The sequence below is a fragment of the Electrophorus electricus genome, chromosome 1 (genome assembly GCF_013358815.1).
Source record: "Electrophorus electricus isolate fEleEle1 chromosome 1, fEleEle1.pri, whole genome shotgun sequence".
NCBI lineage: Eukaryota > Metazoa > Chordata > Actinopteri > Gymnotiformes > Gymnotidae > Electrophorus > Electrophorus electricus.
In genome coordinates this window covers 20379478-20405236 of record NC_049535.1, presented here as the reverse complement: position 1 = coordinate 20405236, position 25759 = coordinate 20379478, and the positions used below count along the sequence as shown (strand labels likewise).

General features: G+C 40.8%; 1 protein-coding gene across 2 annotated transcripts; it reads right to left on the bottom strand.

Moving 5' to 3' along the window:
• Positions 1-3590: 3590 nt before the first annotated feature.
• Positions 3591-13093, bottom strand: pecam1 (platelet/endothelial cell adhesion molecule 1). 2 transcript variants are annotated; one of them, XM_027000389.2, is made up of 15 exons: positions 12879-13093; positions 12751-12774; positions 11416-11706; positions 10585-10869; positions 10116-10376; positions 9187-9447; positions 7523-7807; positions 6931-7212; positions 6676-6814; positions 6481-6560; positions 5989-6042; positions 5206-5298; positions 4919-4972; positions 4162-4184; positions 3591-3866 (listed from the first exon to the last, which is right to left on the bottom strand). In XM_027000389.2, exons 1-15 carry the CDS (start codon positions 12931-12933, stop codon positions 3813-3815), a joined length of 2241 nt encoding a protein of 746 aa, XP_026856190.2. In that variant the 5' UTR covers positions 12934-13093; the 3' UTR covers positions 3591-3812. The 2 variants fall into 2 exon arrangements, with proteins under 2 accessions (XP_026856190.2, XP_026856191.2); XM_027000390.2 differs by having other exon boundaries at positions 3591-3863; positions 12879-13092.
• Between the last annotated feature and the right edge of the window lie 12666 nt (positions 13094-25759).

Below are 25759 nucleotides of genomic sequence, written 5' to 3'. Positions count from 1 at the left end.
GGTTTTCAGGGAGCGAAAGCGCTTCCCTGATCTCAACAGAGTAGAGCCTATTGTTGGGATGGATGGGGTCCTTCACAATCCTCCTGGCCTTGGTCTGGCACCGCTTGTAATAGATGCTCTGCAGGTCAGGAAGTTCCGTATGAGTGATGCGCTCTGCTGAACGCAACACCCTTTGGAGTGCTTGTCTGTCCTGCTTGGTGCTGTTCCCAAACCAGACTGTGATGTTCCCTGTGAGGATGCTCTCAATAGCGCAGGTGTAGAAGTTCCGCAGTACCTTGGAGAGCAGTCTGAAGTCTGTTAGGCGTCTCAGGTGGTAAAGACGCTGACGAGCATTCTTTACCAGGGAGTTGGTGTGGCGGGACCAGGACAGGTCCTGCGAGATGTGAACACCAAGGTACCTGAAACTATCTACTCTCTCCACCGTGGTTCCACTGATCCTCACAGGTTGGTAGTGCCGCTCCTGCTTCTTGCTGCAATCCACGATCAGCTCCTTTGTCTTGCTGACATTTAGGAGAAGATTATTTTCCTGGCACCAGTTTTCCAGGTGTTTAATCTCCTCTAGGTAGGCCCTCTTATCGTTGTCCGAGAGTAAATCAAATAGGAAATTAACAACACTTTTTACCATACTGCTTTACGACGATAAAGATGCTCCTATAAAAGAGTGCTGCTTTATTTATGAACCTTACATGTAAGTTCCAGTTTTCATTTTAGACAACTGTGTCTCTGTGAATTAAGCCGCAGCCTTCACAAGTTTAGCACAGTAAATGGTGAAATTTCATATGGTGGATAGATCCTGTTAACATCCTAATGGAAAACAGAATACAAATAATTTATAACACAGCTGTGTTAAATGAAAACAGCAAACCAGAATGAAAGGCAGTTGGGCTCTACAGCGATTCATCCAAATTACCAACAGAATCAATGGTCTAGACATCAGCATGTGGCCAGGAATCGGGATTTCCTGACATTTATACGTAGCCAACCTGATTTCGATGCTGGGACATATGCCAAGCAAAGCCTGAAGGCGCACAAAACGCTTGACGCTTGGTTGTACAATGGATATTCGCATTTTAGTTGTCATTTAAAAAGATGGAATTCAAATTAACAGTTACTACCACTATTTATTACCATTATTATTAACCATATTTATAATTAAACCAAAAAACAAATGATTTTGTTTTTTACGTTTTATTTTAATCCGACTTAACAAACGTATCTAAGAGCAGGAGGAGCTGCTCCTCTCTTTCCCTTCTCTTCCATCCCTCATCTCTGCTCCCTCTGTGGCTACTGCGCCAGGTTATCAGCAGGCAGCTGTCGTCATCAGACCTCGAGGAAGTTTGATATGATTTGTCATTTTTAACGCCTTCTTACAGTATTCCTTTTTGTAGTATCACAACTAAACATGAAATTATTCTCGGCTCCTGCTAACAATTGCTCAGGCAATTGTTCAGGCTAACCTGACTATGCTAGCTAAGTTAGCTAACCTACATGTCAGTTAAGCCACTTTATCTACTGTAAGATCTGAGTCTTTATTAGTGAATGATGTCATTGATTTCTCATTGTGTTTATATATTACATCAACATTGGTATTAACCCTGATATTCTACGTTGTTTACAAATACAGATTGATTTAAATTAGCTGCCGTCAGATAGCCAGTTTACCCATGAAGGCCAAACACTAGTTACTACAGCTAGGCTGCTAGCTAATTTAGACAATGTAACATGTCTCAAACAGATTATGTTTATTAATTATTTTACTGTTTTAAAGAAAAAAATCCACGTTGTACTCAAATTTATACACTCGTTCACCTGCAAGTGTTGTTACTGAACCATCAGTATTGTCTGACATTAAAAAAAATAAAAAATTCCAGACGTAAGTAGCTCCTCTATTTCTGTTTGCATTGCATTATGGGAAAATAGTGTCCATTCAAAGCTACTCAAAAACCGACTGGTTCTATGTATGCATCTTGGATTTTTTTTAGTGTACTCAAATTTAACAATCTTAACTACACTGTGTACTAGATACTACATACAAAGTAGTTAGTATTAGTAAATAGTATGTAATTGGGATGCACCCATTGTGAGGCAGTCATAAGTGAATGTATATCGAGGATTTTACAAAGGCTTCCAACACAGTTTAGCCAATCAGGATTTAGGACTGGAACTATCCATTTTATAAGTATGTAACAATAAACTTCTACTTCATTACTGTTCAAATATTCACCTGGAAAATGTCAAAATTTGTTAGCAAACATGAACTACAGGTGTTAGTAGGTGGTAGTCAGGTTGCTTGTAATGTTATACTTTGAGACTCATATTTTCCTGCCACAAATGCTACATGGATACACTTTAGAAGGTGAAGTACTTGAATAGTTAGTTTTAGCCACATTTAACCAGAAGTAGGTATAAATAGAGTACTTCAAACAGTTAGTCACAGTTTTGACGGGCAGTCTCTGGGGCGAGCTTAAAACTGGCCATTGTCTGGGGAACACAGTCTGGCATAGTGGCCGAAGTTGGTGACACACAACCTGACCTCCCATAACTAATGGGAGGTCGAATGCTAGTTGAGGTTATGTTTTCAGACTTTCACACAGACCTTTGGGAGAGGACAAACCTGCAGGGGCACATATTGTGAGTGCAGGAAAGGCAAGAATGTTTCATGATAGGAGGTCATGATAGGTGCTATATAGGAGCCCAGTAAAACAAGCTGTAAACCAAGCAGCCCTGTGACCTCAGAGCTTTTAGTTAGCAGCAGATGCTAGATAATGGAGAACATGCTGCATATGTCATGGCTGCTACTGTGGCTACTTCTGGCTTCCCTTCCACATCTGAGAACTTTTCTTAATTAGCTGACTATTATTAACAGACAAATCAATGGAAACACTAGAACAATGGGGGTATTTTACACCAACTCCCATTACCTCCCACCCTCCCACACCACCAGCCCTTGAGTAGTTTCCTTTGTGCATTCCTCATTAGAAACTATCTAGTTAGTGACAGGTCTGCCTTTGTTTATTGGTGTTAGTCACATCCTCGATGACACTAATGTTTTCTCTCCACTCCTATATAGCCCCTGCACACATTCACACACTTGCTCAATCTCCTACTCATTCACCCCATGGTTGGAAATTAGCACTTGCCAAATGTGGATAAATAAACCTAGCACAAAAAAACAAATAATGCAATTGTAAGAGCGATTTGTGATATTCTAAAGTCATAGCACTTACTGACCTGAAAATGGCCCTGTTCAGGAATGTCCATGCAAGAGGAAGAAACATGGCAGGTAAAAAAAAAAAAGAGTACCTGGCAGATTTTTGAATCCACCAGTCACAGTGGCAGGTGGACGAAAAGGTTCATTTCCAACTCTGATTCACCTACATAACGATCAGTTCTTCTCTCACTTCCTTCACCAACATTATGTCTTATCAACCTTCAAAGAGAGCATGTTTATCAGTGCTCCTCCTGCCACAGGAAGATTGATATTTTTGTAGCTCTTTCCACAAGCACCCACTGAGAAACCTCCCTACAATTTATAGCCAAAAGGACGCTGAGAAGTTCACTAAACAAACAAATCACAAGGAAAAACTACATTTGGAAGAACACTCTTTATTCTCAGCTATACAAACACTGTCACAGCTCAACACAATGACTTGTGCAACCACTATTTGACCATGCAGAGAAATGAGCCCATAGTGAAGAAGTGTGTCTGTTCATTCTCATTGGCAGGCAGCTAGCGTGGAGAGGAAACTGAATAAATTAGGTGTATAATTACAATAGGCAGGAGGGGTGAGGGTCTTTCTGGAGAGGGGAAGCTACACAGGCTTCTGTTCACTGTGGTTGAGCTGAACATATGCAAGAGCAGACTGCTAGAGAGAGAGAGAGAGAGAGAAATATGATGGACAGTTACGTTCACTCCATCTCCATTAGAAAATGAAGGGCAACACAACAGTGGCATCATGTTTAGCCTCATCTAATGTTGTAGGTTAAAGACATGGAGGGCAGCAGTCTGCAGCACATTCATGCATCCGATAGCAGGAGAAAGCTGGACAATAGATTATATCCCTGTGGTGGTTGTTTAATAGTTGGCAGTTGTTACTAACAGAAATAATGGAGCACACAGGTAAGACATGTGTTTGTGTTTTTGCATGGTATTCCACTTACACTCTGAGGTTCATCCACGGTGTCTACAAAAACAAGGGTGAGAAAATCAGTGGAACAGGCAGCACAAATAATAACCTCTCACACTCCCTTATGTTCAACACCCTATAACACACTCTTCCAATAGCACCTCATCAAGCTCTCCTCTTATCTACATGCCATCAAACTCTCTTCCTATCTACACACCATCATATTCTCTTCCAGTCAACACACCATCAAACTTGCAATCAGCACTCAAACACCTCCAATCAACAACCCATCACACTCCTCCAGTCTATATATATATTTGTATATTTATTTATTGTATATATATTTGTATATTTATGTATATTTGTGTGTGCATAACTAGCCTGTTTCCCTTAATATGCAGCCATTGTTTGACGATGTGTGGTCATGTCCTAACCCATTATTGTGTTACCATTGCTGTGTTTCTGCATTGTTTCACGCTCATACCGTGACCATTAATGAGTAAACAACACATGAATCAACAATGGAAAATGGCTGCTGAAGGTTTATTTTTGCTGGAGAAACAATGGCAGAACGTTCTGCCTTGCTTGGATGGGAACACTTGAGGCTCCAGGGCTTCCTGTGAAAACGGGATGTAGCTCCCCCGCAACCCCAGCAGGAAAGGAAATGGACCAAGTTCATCTAACATACACTAACATTAATAATTATTTTATTATGATAAACCATCCACATTGTTTTCTTCATTTGAACAGAGAAAAATAATTAACTGCATAATTTAGAAAGCAGTTCTCACCTTGTTTGCAGTCTGGGACCTCAGCTTCCCCTGTGACAGTATCTTGCTCTGGGGCTGATTAGACAGAGACAGCAACAGTGCAGAAATTAAATCACATATGTACATGCATACGAAACATACACACAAACATGACACACACAACACATGATGCATGGTATACATATACACAGAACATGCACACATCATATACACATGATGCGCACACAAAACATACAAACATTTCAGTCTCATGTGAGCAAAGATTCACATCGACCTGTGATTACCCAGAAGAGGTTACAGCAGCTCACCTGGGATGGTGTCCACTTCCTGTGTGGGAGGCGGCTCAGTGTACTGTAGCATTTCACACTGCTCTTCTTCCTCGCTACTCTGATTATCAGATTCTACAACACATCAATTGCCTTCTGTCACCACGTGATCTCATGGTCCAAATGATAATGTCACATGCAACACTGTATAACCAGTCACAAACAAGTGGGATCTTCATTTGAAGTATTTCAAATGATATTCAATCAGTATTATTTTTTTGCTCAAATCCATCACAGGACTGGATTTTCTAGCAGCACAGTGCACATCAGTATACTACAGCAGAGGCCGCCAGTCTTCCTTCCTATGCATTGGAGAACACTTTGTGGAGAACACATTTTTGGTAACCATTGTGTGTAATTGTCATGCAGATAATGAAATGTTACACAAATTAACAACTACATAGCAATATATAAACTGTACAACAACTACAGTACAGTTGTTACAAATAATAACAACTAACTGTATAACAACACTGACAACAGTTTTATTATTGACATGCTTACTTGTCCTGGTCAGCTACAATAACAGGTAATGACAAGTGACAACATGACAAGTATGTGCACTTCTACATATTCAATTCATGGATGTCGATTAGGCAGTTTTAATTGGAATTCTCCTCAGACGAGTGACCCTTGCCCCATGGCCCTTGCCTGGGATGTACCCAGTATGACCCCTTATGCACACAGTACGGCCCCATGTGTAAGAACTTCTGTCAGGAACGTGCATCTCTGTTCGGATACAGCAAAAATATGTCAGGCACTAACCTGAGCTGGAAACATTTTTACTCCACACATTTTGGCCCATGACACTAGGTGTGCCTGTGAGGAAGAAGGGCATTAATTTAAATGAGGTCAGTCTCCAGAATGATCATGTGTTCTGCATCACAAATAAAGCATTCATTGTGTCCTCTTTGCTCTGATGTGTCTCAGCTCAATGTTATACTCTGCATGGTTTGACCTTACGCACAAGGAAAAATAAATACAGGAAGTGTGGTGGGGGGAGGGGGTTACTGCTGGCTAAAGGTTTGGCTAAATGTCCACATACACTGGACCAGCAAACAGTTCCCTCTGCCTACTAGATAGATCTTATAGATGTGGTGTCTGTATGGTATGATATAGAGGTCTTATAAATGTATTCTCTATATTGTATGATTTGGAGGTCTTATAGATGCGGTCTCTGTATGGTATGATATGGAGGTCTTATAGCTACAGTATATATGTCCAGTATTGTTTGTGTAAATGAAACGTGAAACTTACCATTGACTGCATTATTTTCCTCAAAGTCGAGTGTGAGGCTCACCCTCATGGGATCACCTGATTTAGGGCGTGTAGACTTTCTGTGAAAGCAATTATGTCTCATGAAGCAAGTTTTCATTAATAAAGCAGACATTTGCTAACTCAGTAAGAGGGGATTTGCAACCATGGAGCAAACAGAGGGAAGGGAAGACATACACAGACAGCTCCTTGGTCCTTTTAGTATGCCGCGGAGCTTGTGCCTTCTTCAGGAAAAGGATCAGGATGATGACAATGACCAACAGGAGCAGGAAGCAGAGCGCAGCAATGGCAGCCTTCTTCCAACCCGCCAGGTTCACTGTAGAGGAATGACGTTTTTTTGTTGTTGTTGAGAAAACTCAAGAGTAAGATGTGAGATTTGGAGGCTTGGAATCCTCTGATTGATGGTATAATGCATAGTACAGGAACCCTGACCTCCAAATGGAACAGAGTCACTCCGTTTTGTCTCATTGGCTTCATTAGAAGCCTGGCAGTAGTAACCTCCTCCATGATCCCTCCTTACGGACTCGATGGTGTAGGATCCCTGTTTCCGGCTACTGCTGGTGTTGAAGAAGGGGCTTGTGGCCCCATCGCGGTAAAAGGCAAAGGTGAATGGGGCAGTGCCCTGATGGACACTGCAGCAGAGGGTAAGATTCATCCCCTCTGTTACTGTGTAGCCCTTGGGGTCAAGAGTTAGCACTGGCTTGGACACAGTTTCTAATGGACATAGGTGAAAGAAAGATAGAGGTGTGTGAGGGAGAACTGCACTCTTACTTTACCAGGTAGAAATGCCTGTTAAAATGAACTGCTATTAATAGGTGGTATTACAGAATATCCAAAATCCATTTTCCTTTCATTCAGTGCACAGGAAAAGTAGGCATGTATGCATCCACAAATAATATCAATAATATCAACAATATCAAATAAGTATCAAATAAAATAACTATATAAAATAAAATGTCTAGCCAGTCCCACTTAGTGTCAGTTTATCAATAAGCCATTATGAAAGGGTATGTGTTGGGTTCACCTATAACCGGTGCATCGAGGGGTTGGCTTAAGCGGATGATTTGTGGAGCCTGGTTCCGAGCCTGGCAGACGAAGCTGTGAACATCCTGTCTGGATGGGATGGAGGAGATGTTGAACAGAGCCCGACGGAAGGGCCCGGTCACGTTCACCTCTGCCTCAAATTTGTTGTCCCTCAGCAGGGTGAAGGTGATGGGCAGCATTCCCAGCTTACTCTCGCACACAAGCTTAAACGGCCGTCCCAGGATGACCCGCCCCACCACTCGGATAACTGGGGTTGAGACGGGCACTGGCAGAGAGAGGAGCAAACACATCACACACACACACACACACACACACACACACACACACACACACACACACACACACACACACACACATATATATATATATATATATTATGTGTGTGTGTGTGTGTGTGTGTGTGTGTATATATATATATATATATATATATATATATATATATATAAAGAGGTAATTACATATAGTTTCATAAAGAAAGCACATCTTAATAACATAAATTAATATAACTTATTCTACAAATAGTTGTATCCATGTAAGCTATTGAAGTCAAAGTCAATTTATATAGCACTTTTTACAGCATGGATTTTACAAATGATTGGGCCCATATCCCTAATGAGCAAACCACTGGTAATAGTGTCAATGAAAAACTCCCTTGGAGAAACTTTGAGAGGACCAAGACTCAAGAGGGAACCCATCCTCCTTGGATGGCCCAGTTAATAAACCATGGGTCTTAGGTGGGTAAGCTGTTACTGCTTTCACTGGTGTTGATGGGATGAGTGGAAGGATTAAATTAACGCCAACACAAAAATATATTGTGGATGTCATTTTGATTAAAATACATTTTAGGCATATATTTGAGTAAAGATAAATGTATTCAAATGTATTATTTTCACTAATTTATCAAATGTTATTATATAATACAAAAACAATAACAACAAAACAAACAAAAACATCAAATTCACCAGTAATGGGTTGTTTTTCAAGATTTTTTAATATGTTACTCTATCTTACCACCATGCAGCCAAAACAATATTTAGACTAGTTTTCCTCAACACTAACATTATGCCAAATCTTTACCAAGACTTTGATCTAAAGGTCTACATGTTATAATCATTTATTCATTAGATGAACTGTCATGTGTTTCAATTCAGCCGTTGTCTCTTTGTGCAGGACAGTAGTGTTTTTTCCCTTGCTATAAAACCATAAATATGTACTCTTTTGTGCTTTAACTACAGTCAAATAGATTTATGTAATAGGGTAAAACTAAGCACCACAACTCAAAATCTAATATTAATAACCATGTATTAAGCTTTGTATTAAAAAACTAGGTCTTTTACTGTCAGTGTCATAGGTTTGTAATTGTAACTGTTACCTCACAATTACAAATACATACATTACTGAAATGGCTTTTTAGTATCTGATAAAGTCTGAAAGAGAGGACCAGTTTCTTTCACTGTGCAGCCACACACATGTTGTATTAACTCCCAGAATCACTTACTTCATAATAATTCATAACTTATTATTATGAGCGACCACAAGTATGGTTATTACATTTGTTTTAATGCGTTACAGCTAGTAGTTATTAAGGAAACTCATTGCTAAGCCAGGTGACATGAAGCGCAATGAAATATACTGATTATTTACCTTTTGCAGTAACAGTCAGCTGTGTGCTAGTTTTTCTGATTTCCTTCGCCTCAGCCACACAAAAGTACCTCCCGTTGTTGGCTTGGCTTGCTGTAAGACTTAAGCTGTGTCCTGACTTCAGACGATGCTGTTCTTTATACAGACTGTAATTCACATTAGGTTTTCTTTGGGTGTTGGTGGAACTCTTACAGCTCAAGGTGAAGTTTTGTCTCTCAAACACTTCCACTGGAGCCATATTAAGAACAGGCGTCGAAAACAAAACTGGTAAAATGGAGAACAGATTAATGAGTCATTTTACATATGCAAAGGTACTGGGAATTGTACAATATGTACCAAAGCACACAGTGGTTGTCTCAAATTGACGCCCTTTTCCATATAAATGAATCACTATCTCTGCAATGAAACAGCGGGGTCCTGATTAGGTCTAGATTTACTAGTTCACTGGGAAATTTTATCCTTCTGATAAACGTGTGGCAACAAATCTAAACAAACTACAAGCTCAAGTAACCCTACTACTAATTTACTGGCCTACACCAAATACAAGACAAATGACCTAATGGCTAGCAAGAAGTGGTAGCATTCGATAATGTTAGGATTCAGTAACAAGAATTTATGTTTTATGTAAAAATGTTAAGTTGTATGTATAGTCCATATATATGTTCCATTTAAATATCAAGAAGGATGTTTGGTGATTTATCTTTATTGTGTGGGTTCGTTTAATTTGCAGTGGGATCCAGGTTACATCATTTAGGACACGTGTTTGTTGGCTACATTTTAAGGTGCACTGGGATATATCCACTATCAAAGTGGATCTAGTTTTTGTAGAGCAGTTTGGCATTACACTACAAAAGTGAAAAGTGACCCTGTACTTGCACTGGCTGTGAGGGATAGATGGGGCTGTATGAGGATTTATGCTGAGTAGTAGTTACTTGCTACGTCCAGTTTTGCTGATGTGGTCTTCTGCACATTGCCTTTTTCTGTTTTACACACATAATCTCCAGAGTCTTCCACTTTGGCCTGAAAGCTGTGCCTAAATGACGTGTGATCTTTATGCAGTAGCTTGTCTTTAGTCAGGAAGATTTCAACGTCATTTCGGGTGTAATGTGACACATTGCAACTTATGGACACCCGGTCCCCCTCTACGATGTTCAATTGAGGCCAGATCCCTATTAACGGAGTGATGCCAAGCTCTGAAAACAAATTAACACACAAATACACAGTTTAGAGGTATGTGTCAATGTCCAAGGAGAGATTAGATTTAGGATTTCTAATGCAGTTCTGGCTAATGAACAGAAATGCCAGTGATAGAAGAGTCTTCCCCCAAGGCCCAACCAGCCAAAATATCCAGCTGGAAGTTCACAGGGTCAAATGTGGCACATAGAGCTGGTTAAGGTTTACCTTTGACAGACACTTCCACAGTGTTGCTGTTGCTGGAGAGGGCTGTGGTATGGGACATGGAAAGCTGGTAGTTGCAGTACATGTGGATATTTCCTAACTTGAAAACCTTCACAATAGCAGTCGCGGTGGAGTTACTGCTACTCTGGACCAGTGTGATGTATTCACTGTCCTTGTAGAAGTGGAAACTTATGCTCCCAGTCTCTTGTGGTGCGCTGCAGGTGGCCGTGACCTCATCACCCTCATACACAGTGCTGGGATGCACCCTCAGTGTTGGAGTCTGTAAGCCTGAACACATAGTCTATGAGTGTGAACATATTGTCTGAGTCTAGGAGTGTGAACACAGAGTCTGAGTTTATGAGTGTGAACACATAGTCTATGAGTCTTGGAATGTGATCACAGCCTGAGTCTATGAATGTAAACACAGTCTATGAGTCTATGAGTGTGAACACATAGTCTGTGAGTCTAGGAGCATGAACACAGTCTGAGTCTAGGAGCATGAACACAGTTTGTGAGTCTATGAGTGTGAACATATAATCTACAAGTCTATGAGTATGAACACAATCTACAAGTCTTTGAGTGTGAACACAGAACATCATTTATGAGTCTATGAATCAGAACACATAGTTGGTGAGGTGCAATCTTTGAACTGTGAAGTTTATTGCAGAGAGAGACTGATCTAGTAAACTTGTGGTCAAGTTTACTAACAAACAGGTTAGCATGTTTTGTGTGATATATTTAGTACACTGAGACAGTGAGCGCCTGTGTTTCGTGTATGGTACACACTACCTGTGACAGTGAGTGTCTGTGTCTTGTGTATGGTACACACTTTACCTGAGATGGTGAGCCTCTGTGTCTCACTGCTCATCTCCTTATTGCGGATGCGGATTTCACACTTGTAAAAGCCCGAGTTGGAAGCTCTGGCTGGAGCTAAATTGAGTTCCAGCATGGTGTCACTGGTGTTTTTGGAGTAGATTATCTTCCCATCTAGCAGGAGCCTGAATGTGAGCGCGGGCTTTACGGAGCTGTAACTAATCTTGGCCTCACAGTGAAGGGTCAGGTTGGTGCCACTGTCAACCATAGCCCCTGGGAAGAAGGTCAGCTTCACCCAGTCAATGGTGAACTCTGAAACAGGAAGTAGATTAGTGAGGACAAGGGTGTGACTCGCCTGGCAGGATGCACTACACATCCAGTCCAGTCCTACACATCCAGCATTGGACCTGGTGTCTACTTACTATATATTACAAAACAAACAAATCAAATCCCCAAATTTACCAGTAATCAGTTGCTTTTCAAGATAGTAAACTCATTGCAAAAAAAGAACTGTAAAAAAAGAGCTTATCAAATTTTTTTTTCTGACCATACATTGCGCAACAGTGTACACATTTTACCATATCAAGATCATCAAGATTTTTCTTAATGGTAAATATAAAAGTTCTTATAACTTTAAATATGTAAATGAGGTTTTGTCAAAAGTACTCCAGAGCTGTTTATCTGGCATTCCCATGTTCACTATAAACCTACAGAAGCCCAAAGGTTTTCATATTTCATTTTCAGAGGCCTCTCCTCTTTAATACATCCACTGTATTAACAATTGGAGTTGTACTGGCAGTGTAAGGAGAACACAGTAAGAGCACTGAGGAACAGATGGAGTGTGGGCGTAAACAGGGCGAGGATGAAGGAAGGAAAAGAAACAATTGCACAAACACCACTACCCTAGGGGAAGGCAGTAGCAGTCACCCTGCAACAGCTTAATTCCATGCCGGAGAGCCATTAGCAGGATAGCAAGATTCCCAGAGTGCAAATCCACAAAGATAAAACAACCTCATGTCCGAATAAAAGCTTCCTGGTTCAGGGCAAGCGGTGTGTATTTCATGAAGATTAAAGCATCAGCCAGCTCAGTCTCAGCCTAAAAATAAATCTATTCATATTCACATAAGTCTGACATTTCTCACATAGAACTCAGAATGTTTCAGTCCTTTAAACTAAATAGTCATCTCTTTTGTAAGAAGTAAAAATACACTTTTTGAATAAAAGTAATCAGATTTTTTAAGATTTAAGTTTTGATCTTATCAATAACAGTAACTGAGCACAGGGCAACTGAAACAACAGATCAGTGCAAAATGGAAACAGTAAATCAGTGCAAAATGGAAACTATGTGAAACTTACCTGACTGGGCCTCACCACCCTGCCCTATATATGAGAAGAAAATTCGCAGAGGTGTAAAAACAGGAGAAATATCAAAAAGAAGGTGAAAGAAATGCCATAGATATATATGGCTAAGTAGGTGTTCTTACACAGTGTTGACATGCCAGTCAGAAGAAGAGTGAGCCAGAGGGCCTGGTGCTCCATCGATCCAGATAAGGTGTGTGAGCGTTGGGTTCAGGTGAAGTGTGTGAGTGCTGGGTAAAGGTGATGTGTGTGAGCGGAGGACGGAGACAATGGAGGATGGCAAAAGGTCGGTGAGACGTGGAATGAGGAAGGCGTTCTCTTCAAGACCCCTTCTTTGTGTTAGGCTATACCAGGAAGTGAGAGCTGTTTCCACAGGATGTGCACATTTTGTGTTTGGTTTGCCTGCATGATTAAGTGAAACAGCCGTTGCTGGCCATGTCCTGAAGTCTCCCATAGTGCAGTGCTGTGCTGTGGATTTGACAGGAGCCATCAATGGTGGATCTTGTTTCCCTTTTGGAAAAAGGGAGGAGTGAAAAGTTACATGTCAGGCTCAGCATAAAACAACTGATGTAACAGATGAACACAAAATAGCTATGCCCATTGTAAAGTGTAATAGCTGAGAATTGACCAATATTAAACAATATTTAACAGTAACAGAAGAAATAATATAAATCGACAGCTCATTCCAAAACAACAGCAACAAAAAGTAAAAAAAATTCCCATTTGCATGTGCGGAGTCTGATTAAACCAAAAACTAAGAAAAACTAAGACAACAGTCTTTAAGTAGAGTTAAATAACAGCTGTGGACTGAGCCCAGGTGTGTAGATTCAACATCCAAACAAATGTGCTGTCAGTCTTCCAGCAGGAGTGGAAATGGCACTGGGTCAAAGTTTAATTCAGATGAATGATAAACTATGACCATAACCATCTCAAATCCATAGGCAAGGCAAGCAAGCTTATTGTATAGCATTTTTCATATATAGTGATAATACAAAGGGCTTCACACAGATATAGAAGAATTGAAATAATAAAGCTTATTGCATCCTGAGATCTATAAACTTGGGAATGTTTTTGTCAAAAAGTTGCATATAACAATTTTGTTTTACATAAAATTAACTACATTTGATTTAAATAAAAAAAGAAAATCATGAAAAATCATCAAAGAAAAATCATGAAATAAAAAGATTATTATAAGTGGAAAATGCATTAAATGAAAGAAGAATTATTAGAATAGATACATATAAAGATAATGTAAAGAAAGAAAAGTTTAATTAAAATAATAATATTTAATGAAAGAAAACTGGAAAACAGCAATGCAAAATATGTCCCTGAGAGATAAACACAGAGACACAGAGACAGGCCTAACTGATGGCTAGATCAAATACAGTAGTCTTTAGTTTCGATTTGAAGATGTCCACTTTCTGTGAATGTTTGAGATTTTGTGTCAGGGTCATACCAAATCCACAGGTAATAAAAGACCATCTCAGATCTACAGGAAATAAGGGTCATCTCAAATATGTATTGCACAAAGGAAACCCTTTGTTTCAGCACAAAACAGCATGTATGATCCTGGGGAGCATTTCTCCCTTTCAGGCTAAACTTTTTTTTTTTTTTTGCATGAGCCAGTTGCAATATTACACTCTATTCATTAGGTGGTGCTGTGGGTTCATGCTGAGTATCTACATCTAACTGGCTGCTGCATCTTTCACCTTCTGGCATACCACTAAAGATGTTCCAAACTGCAGGTTTTTTCTGACTGCCTGTGCAGTTAACATTCTTCGCAGGGCACAGAAAGGATAAACCCATCCAGCTCTTCTCAACTTTAGTGTCAGAGCATTTTGTTTGACACTGGTGACAGCACTTTGTCTACAAGCATAAAACTCAGATTCATGTTCTCTATGGCTGTTCTGGGTCTTGTGAGTTGGGGCATGGTCCCCACCCTCCAGACTCCTGATTCAGCAGCATGGGAAGATTTAAGCCAAACTCTGCAGCTTAACTGGGCCTCTTAAGCAGATGAGAACAAGTTCAGTCATGTAGAGCATTACTGAAGAACCATCAGGTTCACTGCATTTCCAAAGTTCAGTAAACTGAATAGACTGGTGTTAAATACTGCTATTGAACAAAACTAAAGAAAATAAAACACATTTGCTTAATGAAAGCAATGTATGAATCAAAATATGTAATGGGGTATTCTCTTAAAAAATGCCCCTGTAAATGTTAAACCAAGGTTGCTTTTCACTTATGGTCAGTTATTGGTAGCTAATTTGTTAATCATGTTATCTACTGTATGTTAGTGGCTAGTGTTTTTATATTTTTAGTGAGTTTTAAATACAAAGCATAATTTCTTAAAAAAAATCTATTTTGTTTTGTGAGCTCCTTTTCCCATGTTGTAGTTGATTAAATATTTGTATATTTATGACAGTTAAGTCTTTCCTTCATTAAGCACCAGCTTCAGGACCTGCAACCAATTTTGGAACTTTTTCTGTCTTAGAGAAAGCAGAAATTCATAATTTCTGACATTTAAAAATGCATTTAAAGTAAATTAAAATAAAAGTCCAGTACAAATAAACTTGCCTTGCCTAGCATTATTCATTGACCAAATAATTAAATGCACACATGTGATAATGCTAGGTAAGGCAAGTTTATTTTTACAGGATTTTTATTTATATAGGACGTTTCATACACCATGACATTTCAAAGTGCTTACAATAAGTAGAAATCTTTACCAGGATTGGAGGCAACTTCATAAATGTAGCTAATTAAGTTACAATCTAAACCCTTCAGGAAACCTCCATTCATCTAAACCTTCCTGTTTCGCATTCATACAGGATTAGGGTAACCCTTGTAAAGTCTGTAGAGCTGGTCTAGTAAGGTCTGTAGAGCTGGTCTAGTAAAGACTGGTCCAGTAGGTGCTCTGACTGATGCCCTAGCAGAGCAACAGCAGAGTAGGAACCACTGACAGACTGCTACACTGCACTGGCAGTCATAAAACTCCCTCACTTTCTTAATAGTGGCTGTCAGTGCACTGAGGAGAGCCAAGGGAAAACAAACAGGAGTGCGGATGTATGACTGCATGGCTGCATGAGACCAGCCACTGAGCATCAGGAGAGAACAGGAGTCCAAGCACACTAATACTGCTATGTTTCTCTTTGTTTGTTATAATTTACTTTAAATAACAGAATTACTCCTTCATTTATTCTTTGTACGTCTGTGATTGTGCTGAAGAAAACACCTCGACTGTTTATTTATCACAGCATGCATATGAGCAGGGGATGTGGGGCGCTGTTGTCACTTGGAGTTTATGGTCCGCCCGGATAACTCGAATTGACAATCTCCAGCTGAGGCGGCGACAGCTGTGACACGTAATATTTGCCTCAAGTAAATGAGAGCGTCTGCTGTATTTTCTTTCTGACACAAGAGAATGGGGACAATTACGTGGATCAGTCATCTCTATGAGTGTCACACAGAGCTGGGTTTTAGTTTGGGCTTCCTGTCAGCCTTCCCAAAGCCGCCTCACTTGCAGTACATGCATTAATAAGCCTAATCCTGGACATCTTGGGTTAATGAATCGTGTAAAACATGACCGGGGAATCACTGATAATACTTAGTGACATGGCTCGATGTATCTGTGTCGAACATGATTAAATATGTTTTTGTGCAGTTCTTCTGTCCTGAGGCTAGAAACACCTGACACACCAGAGGAAGCTGCCCAGAGACAGTTAGATGTTGTTTGAGTCTCTCTGTACCTTTGAACAGCAGCCTGTTTAACAATCCTTTACTGCTTACTGTGAAATCCAGCCACCACTGTTGTCGAGCAGGTCACTTTTAAAGAGCAGAAAGCCTCTGCAAGAATCTGGAATTAATTTTAGAAATCATGTTTCATCTAATGGAAAAGGAACATACAGAGGTCACACTGGCTTGCCTGAGAGGTGGCATGACTGCACAGTCACATACTGAAATGATCTGTGTGATAGCAGAATTTGAGGCTGCTCCGGGGCAGTGGTAGCTCAGTGGTTAAGGTACTTGAATCATAATAGGAATGTTGCCAGTTCAAGCTCCAACACTGCCATATTTCCTCTGTTGGGGCCATGAGGAAGGCCTGTTGTACCCCTCAATTTCTCAAGCTGTTTGCAGTCATAATTGTAAGTTGCTTGGGTAAAAGTGTCAGGTAAATGTTCTGTGATGATTAGTGTTCTTACTGGTGCTAGAATGCTATGAATTATATAATGTTTAACCTTTGAGTCCCCTCTCCAGTCTCCAGCCCCTCTCCAGTCTGGAGTCCCTCCAGTTTTAAATCGCCTAGTCATTTAAAACTACACTTCCAGTCATGTAACTTTATATTTCTTCTTCAGGAGAAAACAAAAGAGAGTCTGAGTGTGGAAAACAGCCTCATCAAAAAGAGTCAAATTCTCTATTCTGCTTGTCTTCTCTGTTCCTGAGAATTTCTGCCCTCTGTCTCCTGGACTCCATCTTACGTTGTTGTGTTATTTTTTAATACATAAATAAATTAAGATCTCATGTGGAAAGAAAGTCTTACATGAAGTCATATATAAGTCATGCAATTTCTGACTTGAGTTGAAGTCCAAGTCCAAGTTCAGGACATCAGCAGTACATTGCTACACCATACCTTGTTTAAGATTATTTCTGCTGAGCCTCCTTTCCTGCCCATCCAAGTATAACCACTGCATTAATCCCAGAAATCAAAAGGAAATCTGTTTTAGTTTTTTAATAAAAGTTACTTATTTTGCAAAACAAAAAGTATTATCTTCATGAAGATCTGCCAAACGTCTCTAGAAGCTACGAATCTTTATTGCTTTCATATAATTTTGATGGATAACACACACACACACACACACACACACACACACACACACACACACACACACACAGTAAACAAGGGACTTCATAAAGAGACGAGTGTGAATATATTGTGGACCAAACACCCTGTGGATAGAAATGGCTGCTCTGGGGTCTCGTACATCATCTGCTGCGGACAGGTTCCTCTACTTTTTGCTGACACACAGAATCATAGTATAGCACAGCTCCAGATAGACTACTTGTATAGTACAGCACTGCTCTTGGACTACAGTAGAGCTAAGACTTTTGCTGTCCTAATGCTCTACAACTGTCCCACAAAAGCAGAGATAGGAAGTGCAATCATACACTTTTCTGTCTCACATGGGGATGTGTTAATATCAGTGGGTTAATGTGAGCAGTCAAAAGAGTACTGAAGGTAAACACAGGCAGAATTGCTGTCACACAACAGAGGATGTATACTGGACTGTGATGGAGACCATCACTCAGAAAGGTAAATGAGTGTTCTAGCTCTGGGGCTACCAAGATGGTCCCTTGCTCTGGCTGTTAAGAGTACGTATTTGTTACCTAAAAGACCTGGGTTCAAGAGTGGGTGTGGCTGCTGCCCTCTGCCTTCATCAGAAGTGGCATGGTGTTGTAGCTTTGTGTTGGTTTTGTGTCTCTACCCTGTCTCGTGTTTTGTAATCACCATGCTTCATTTGTTGCACCTGTAACTTGTTTTCCTCTAATCCATCTGTGTATTTATACCCCTTTCTTTGTTGTTTTCCTTCTAGGTCATTGTCTTCTAATGATCCTAGTCATAGTGTCACGGACTGCCCCGCCCCCATAAGTCACGTGGCACGGCCCGCCACGTTCAGGGGGATTACGCATGTACTGTGTTTATTTGTGTTGTAACCAGGTCCCCGCGGGATTGCACACAAGTGTGCAGGATTTAGTGTTAATGTCTTACATCTATTTAAACCCCTGTCCGCGTGTGCTCCCATTGTTGGTCATTGTAGCCGTTACATTGGTTGGTCCCATGTTAAAGTGTAGGCGTTTATTGTTTAATGTTGTGTAGTTATGTTCATTGTGAATGTTATATGTCAGTACCTTTGTCTTAAATGTGTAATGTCAATAAATGTTCTACACGAATGAGGAAGTCTGCGCGTCCTGCCCCGCACCCTGCGGCACTCGGACCAGAAGCGTTACACATAGCACCTATTCACAGCTGCTGTTGGTCATTTGCATTCTTTTAAAAAAGTTAACTAGTTAGTTGTAGCTTATCTTGTTTTTTTTTTCTTTCGAATTTGAGGGTGTCATGACGTTTTGAATAGTGAAATAATGCATTAGTAAGGCAAACAAACTAAGCATTTGAAAATGAAGGAATCCTTCTTCTGATTCAAATAACTAAAACATTTCTTCTAGAAGGGCCATGAGTGATATGAGGAAGGCGAGAAACCTGTTATTTTTGCATTTTTTTCTAAATTGTTTGTGCCATAAATGTTGTGGTTTAAAAATTGACAGTGACATTTCTTTTTTGTAAATTCTTACAGTGAAATGCAATGAAAGTAAAAAAGTAAAAAGTCTTTAAAAACAGAAACACTCATGTGCTCCAGGATTGTGCTTGAGTACAGCAATGAAGCAAATGTACTTCATTACTATTCATCACTGCACTCCTCTACACATCAGAGTATATTGTACACCTTTACATATCAGTGTATCCTACAGCTCACTCTACATATCAGAGCATATAGTGTATATCCTATATCACGGCTCTATATATCAGAGTATCCCCTACTCCTCACTCCTCTACAGATTATCCTACTCCCCCCACAGATAGCATATCCTACTCTTTTACATATCAGAGTATATCTTACTCCACACTCCTCTACATATTAGAGTACATCCTACTCCTGACTCCTCTTCAGAGTATCCTACTCCACCCACAGAGATAATATATCCTACTCCTCATTCCGTTACATATGGTCAAGAGAGTTTGCGAATGGTAATTGGGGAAGAGAGCTTAAACAGGGAAAGAGAGGGGGTGGCCAGTGTTCAGTTAGATGATAAATGAGGAAACCAAAACAGTGAGAATACTGAATTGTTTAAAATATCTGAATAATAAGATGCACTTTTAAATGGAAGCAAACAATACTAGTGCAGTAATGCATTTAATTGGCTGATTTGATTGACCTTTGCACCCATATAGAAGCCTTAGAGCAACTGCAGACAAACATCTACAGCTTTAAGCACTGGGAACACATTGAATGCCATGCATTCTGGGAGGTCTCACCATCATCAGCAACCTGTGGAGATTTGACAAGCAACATCACGCTGCCTGTGGATGTCTGAACAGCAATGTCACACAGTCTGTGGAGGTCTGATCACCAGATTCATACTGCCTGTAGATGTCTGACCACCAATGTCAAGCTGTCTGTGGAGGTGTGATCACCAATGTCACATAGCCTCTGGAAGTCAGGACACTGCAGCCTTGGCCTTTTTTCTCAGATATACTGTTTGTAAGATACTGGAGCACAAGACACGCACCTCTTCTTAAGACAAACTGTAATAGCTCACATTAATTTTACTTTCAGTTCTAAAGTACTTTAAAACACTTCTGTATACACAAGCAAGACTTTAGCTTTTACTCGAGTATGATTTTATCAGGCGTATCTCTTAAGTGGAGCAGTATTACCACAACACCACCCACACATCAGCAGTATTACCACAAGACAACCCACACATCAGCAGTATTACCACAACACCAACCACACATCAGCAGTATTACCACAACACCATCCATACATCAGCAGTATTAACAAAACACCACCCACACATCAGCAGTATTACCACAACACCACCCACACATCAGCAGTATTACCACAGTGCAACTGAAGGCACATGAAATAATAATGAGCAAAATTACGATGCCAGTCCTGTTCTTCCCCTGCAAGGTGGACTGACTGCTTTTGTAGTCGCTTGCACCAAAAGGGGGCACAGGAGTGTCAGTACTTCAGTACTTCAATAGTCACTGAGGACATGGAGTATTCATGCAGAGCTCAGTTAGGGACCTATCGTCCTTGTCACTGGGTCTTCATGTTCATTAAAACTCTCACATACATGTAAAGAGATAGTGGAGGCCCACGCACAAATCAATAGACACATCACGAAAAAAAAAAAACCCAAAAAACCCCCAAAGCATTACCTCAGAACTCATTGCTCAGAGCTAGCTCTGCTTTTCAGTCAGGCAGCCTTGTGAACTGGGAATCGGCCTGCTCGACTTAAGACATCTGGGAGAAGGCTATAATTAAAAGAGTTTTTTTGAGGTGTCACCGAATGGACAGTCATAGCCACCCAGTAGAAACTGGGGTTGTTTTTCACAAAACCAATTCTGCAGGTAGTGTACATGCATTGGACAGGATATCTGAAAGCTCACATGTGATGAATGTATAATGCTGGCAATCACGTACAGGAAAAAAATTATTTTAACCATGTTAAAAATAACTTCCTTAAAGAAACTTTTGTTTTTAAAACAGGGTTGTTTTAATGTTGAGTTGGCTATAATAATTTCAGATCCACATCCTTTAGTTGTTTTCTTGTAACAAGAAGGGATATCTTGTTCTGTACAATACATACTTCTGTTCCATTCCATATTGGGATAGATATACAAAGCCCCAGCAGCACTGAACACTAAATCAGACTGACAGCAATGATCAGATTATACAGAAACCAATGGTAGATCAGATGAAATACTGTAATAACTTAGTAATGATGTAATAACTGTTACAATAAACATGTGTACTATACACTCTGGCCACAAAAAAAGAAAAATACATTGGACAAATAATATCTGTTGCACTGTTGAAAAGATTGCAAAAGCTGGCCTGATCTTGTCATACTTCACAGCTGCTCCAGGTTATGTGATTTTTAGACATTCTCATCGATGGAAAGCAATTTCTGTAAGAGCTCAGCCCCCCCGGCGAAGCACAGAGCTTGGGGCAATGACCAACGAACAGACCTTTATTAGTCTGACATCTTTTTTTGTCCTATGCTCTCTCTCTGTCTCTCTGTCTCTCTGTCTCTCTCTCTCTCTCTCTCTCTCTCACACACACACACACACACACACACACACACACACACACACACACACACACACACACACACCCTCTTGGGCAGCTGCATAGATACTCTTCATACTGAGTCCAATTATGAGGTAAAAGCATAAAAGCAACCTACCTAAGAAAGAATAAGAAGATGGAGCCAGAAAAATATAGATCCAAAACAGAGAGATGTTTATCTATAGAATGACTACTTATTAATCATGTGTGTTAAGTATCCCAGAAGAGCTCCACCATTAGGTGAAAGGTACTTCAACAGCTAATTTTCACAAGCATATGTGTGAGAAACAGAGAAAAAGTGGCATGTTCTCCTCCATCAGCACAACCCCTCTATTGGGAGACAGGAAATCATTACAACTCTCTCACTCAGAAGATAGAGGGAGGAGAAATAGAGAAGAAGCCCTAATGTACCATTAACTGGCACTCATCCAAACATCAAGAGTGCAGTTCCATCTGAACTGCTGGTACATTACTGATTGCATTTGAAGAAACATCAGAGTCATTCAAGTCTGATGAAAGGGAAAACCTTGTAGCTGTTAAAATGAACTAACTAACTAACTAACTAACTAACTAACTAACTAAATAAATAAATAAATAAATAAATAAGCAAGAGCATTAGATAAACATGTGAATCAATTGTAAGGGAGAAAAAAAAAATGCAATTCTGACCACACAAAAATGACATTTACAAACCTCCTAGATCCCACACTGTGCGTCATCTAAGAAGGAGAAAAACAACAAATTTATTTTGGAGACAAAAAGGCACATTGTAGTGAAAGGCCTTCAGATGTGGCCGTCATGAGGGACATGGAGCTCGGAGAGAGTGTGAGGACAGCGAGTGGGGGGGGGGGGGGGGGGGGGGGGGGGGGGGGGGGGGGGGGGGGGGGGGGGGGGGGGGTCAAAGACCAGCACTGCTAACACACAGCCCTTTGTGAGATCTGCTCCAACTGAACACTCATTACAGCATCAAACATGTATGAAGTGCTCTTTATGGGAGCTCAGTGGATGATAAAAGAGGAGAGGGAGCCAGGGGCTAATAGAAAATAATATGCATCTAACTGGGACATTCATTTCATACTTAATAGAATGGCTATGCAGTTATTTGGGATGCAATAGCTAATTTATGGTCAAAGGACCTACCAAAAACAAGCACTGCAGTTTAACAAAAGCAAATGGTTTTGGGGTTTCAGTTTGAGTCTGAGCTGTCTGATAACCAAAGGACATGATTAGGATACTCCCTCTGATGGAGCCATGTGATACCTCAGGCTCTCTGCAGGGTCACATGACAGAGTTGAGTACTTAGTATTCTCCTCCAAGAGTGTCGAGGGTCTTTTGGGGAATAGGCTCCTTACATGCTGGATGAGGTTTGTGCAGGAAAGGTATCAGACTTCACTGAAAATTTGTAGAAAAGGGTTCTACAGTTGACTGACTGTGGATTACTTTACAGGAAATGGACAAAGGCATCAAACATGTCCCCTAAAACAATAATCCACCCTCTTCTAATTCTGTAATAATTAGATACTTTTTGGTGTCTGTTTTGTTGTCCCAGGTTCTGTCAGTAGAGGCAGCAGGCCTGACCTTCACATCGGTTTAATTCCAGGAAAATAATGTGACCAATGGGTGCCTCTGTCAGGGAAGTTTTGTAGATGTGATGGAATTTTAATCAGAAAGTAACTGGAATGGTTTCCATGGTAACCTGGCCAAGAACAGATTCTACAACAGAGGGAAAAAAAAAAACTACTAATTGCAAAAGTCTCAGTGGAGGAGCAAGGGGGGGAATGCCACCTCAAGGACCTGGAATGACAGGTGTGTGAATGCACAGCAAAGAGCGAGAGAGAAATAGGCCAGTGATGGCACCTTTGCCAGCCCTTCCCATGATCCCCCATCCCCCTGTAATCTGGGCCTGCTGTGCTTCTGACTGCACTGCTTTCATTGCAGAAGCAGGGTAAAACTCAGATTCCTCCTTCACAACCTCACAGCACTATTGAGTCCCACAAGACCCTCTCCCTCCTTCACAAATGTACGATAATGAAGAGAGAGAGAGGGTGGGAGAGAGGGAGAGAGAGATGGATCCTGCACTCAATTATTTTACATGTTCTTCTGTTTATAAGAAACCCTGTTCTTTTCCTCAGTTTCCTCAGTCTTCCATTGGCCACCTTTGGTTATTTTTCCCTCGTGACTGCATCCAGTCAGCAGTCTGTGAGGAGTACATTTTTTTTAGCTTGAGCGTAGAGGTGTGTCAACATCTAAGTGTGGAATGAATGTGTGTGTGTCTATGTGTGTGTCCAATGTATGTATGTGTGTGTCTTTGTTTGTGTGTGTCCAGTGTGTGTGTGTGTGTGTGTGTATGTGTATGCATCTGCAGATGTGTGTGTTAGCAAGCACACACTCTCACCCATGCCACGTTCATTACAGGGTGCATGGTACTTGTGTGTGTAAATCTCTGTTGAATAAGGCACTGGCCGCATGTCAAAACTTGTTTAAAGTTTACTTACTTTGGTCAGCTCAGCAGTACACACACACACACACACACACACACACACACATATGCACACACAGAAGCGCTCGTGCACGTGTAAGTACGCGCACACCCACACACACAAAAACACACCCACGCGCATGCAAAACATAAATGTAATGACCTTTTTAATCCTGGTCTCATAATATCTCTCTACCATAGGGCAAGTGTGTGTAGCAGGCATAGTGCTGACAGCTTTGGTAATGGAAAAAAGGAATCATGACCATGGATTCTAATGAACCTTTATCTTTCCAGTCTCTCATGAACTTGCTGCTATAGCAGACGTCTCTCTTGACAGAGTGTGCATGGCAAGAGGAAATGGGAGGTAGGAGACCAAATGGGTGTTTTCAGGAGACACGTTGGCTTGAGTTCAGTGACACAGAAGACATGTCGGAGATCTAGTGTTTAGAGAAACAAAATGCAGAGAGAAGAATAAAGAGATGGAGGACTGTGTATACACACACACACACACACGCACACACACATACACACACATACATACACACACACACACACACACACGCACACACACATACACACACATACATACACACACACACACACACACACACACACACGCACACACACATACACACACATACATACACACACACACACGCACACACACATACACACACACACACACACATACACATACACACACACATACACACACACACATACACACACACACACACACACACACACACGCATACACACACACGCACACACACGCACACACACATACACACATACATACACACATACACAAACACTTTTGCTTACCATGGCCTGCGGGTGACCCCCGTTACAGAGCGATAATTATATTCTACAGGCCCCAGAGCTACCACAGATTATGTACATGATACATGATTCAAGTATTCTAAAAGTTTTTACACAAACCATGCAAAAAAGAAAACAAACACAAACAAACACACACACACACACACCCCTTCTCTCCACACAGATGTATGATTATAATTTTCATGGTCAAGCTCTGACCCTCTGGTCACTCCGACCCTCTCAACACTCTGGCCCCCTCACCCTGGCTGCTCTGGCTTGATGCCAGTGTGATGATTTGGGTCGCCGCACTGTTCCCGCATTCTCTTCTCCACCATCACTCCCTTGTCAGGCACAGGGTGCCAGCGTTGCAAAGATGTGAGCTCTTCAGCATGGATGTAGCGGCAACAGAGAGAGTAAACCTCAGAGGAAGGCTTGCGGGGGAGGGGATGCATACATACATAATGCATCTCTCACCACCCCCTGCTTAGCAGATGCTATTGTAATGTCATTAGCTCCAGTGCTGTTTATCAGTGCTGCGGGAGAGAGTGGAAAGTGCTGTGCACAAAGGAAAACAGTAGCGGAATGCCAAGTGGCTCTCAAAGTGAAAGCACTTTTAGAGTATCTTCAGATACTTTTAAACCTTAAACGGCACCCTGTTGGTCTTACAGAGACATTTAGGGTTTTGCCACTCTCAAAATGTACTGAATCAGACAGGAATCTGCAGAGCTACTTGTGCCATGCCAAAAAAGGAATCTACAGTGTAGCTACAGTGTATCCGCAGTGCATGTGCAGT

What these genes read in the sequence shown, in the direction of transcription:
- pecam1 (XM_027000389.2), bottom strand. Translation starts at nt 12,933, where the DNA reads ATGGAGCACCAGGCCCTCTGGCTCACTCTTCTTCTGACTGGCATGTCA. An exon ending in ACAGAGGCTCACCATCTCAG is followed by an intron (nt 10,870 to 11,415) that starts GTAAAGTGTGTA and finishes CTATGTGTTCAG; the next exon opens with GCTTACAGACTCCAACACTG. An exon ending in TGTGGAAGTGTCTGTCAAAG is followed by an intron (nt 10,377 to 10,584) that starts GTAAACCTTAAC and finishes ATTTGTTTTCAG; the next exon opens with AGCTTGGCATCACTCCGTTA.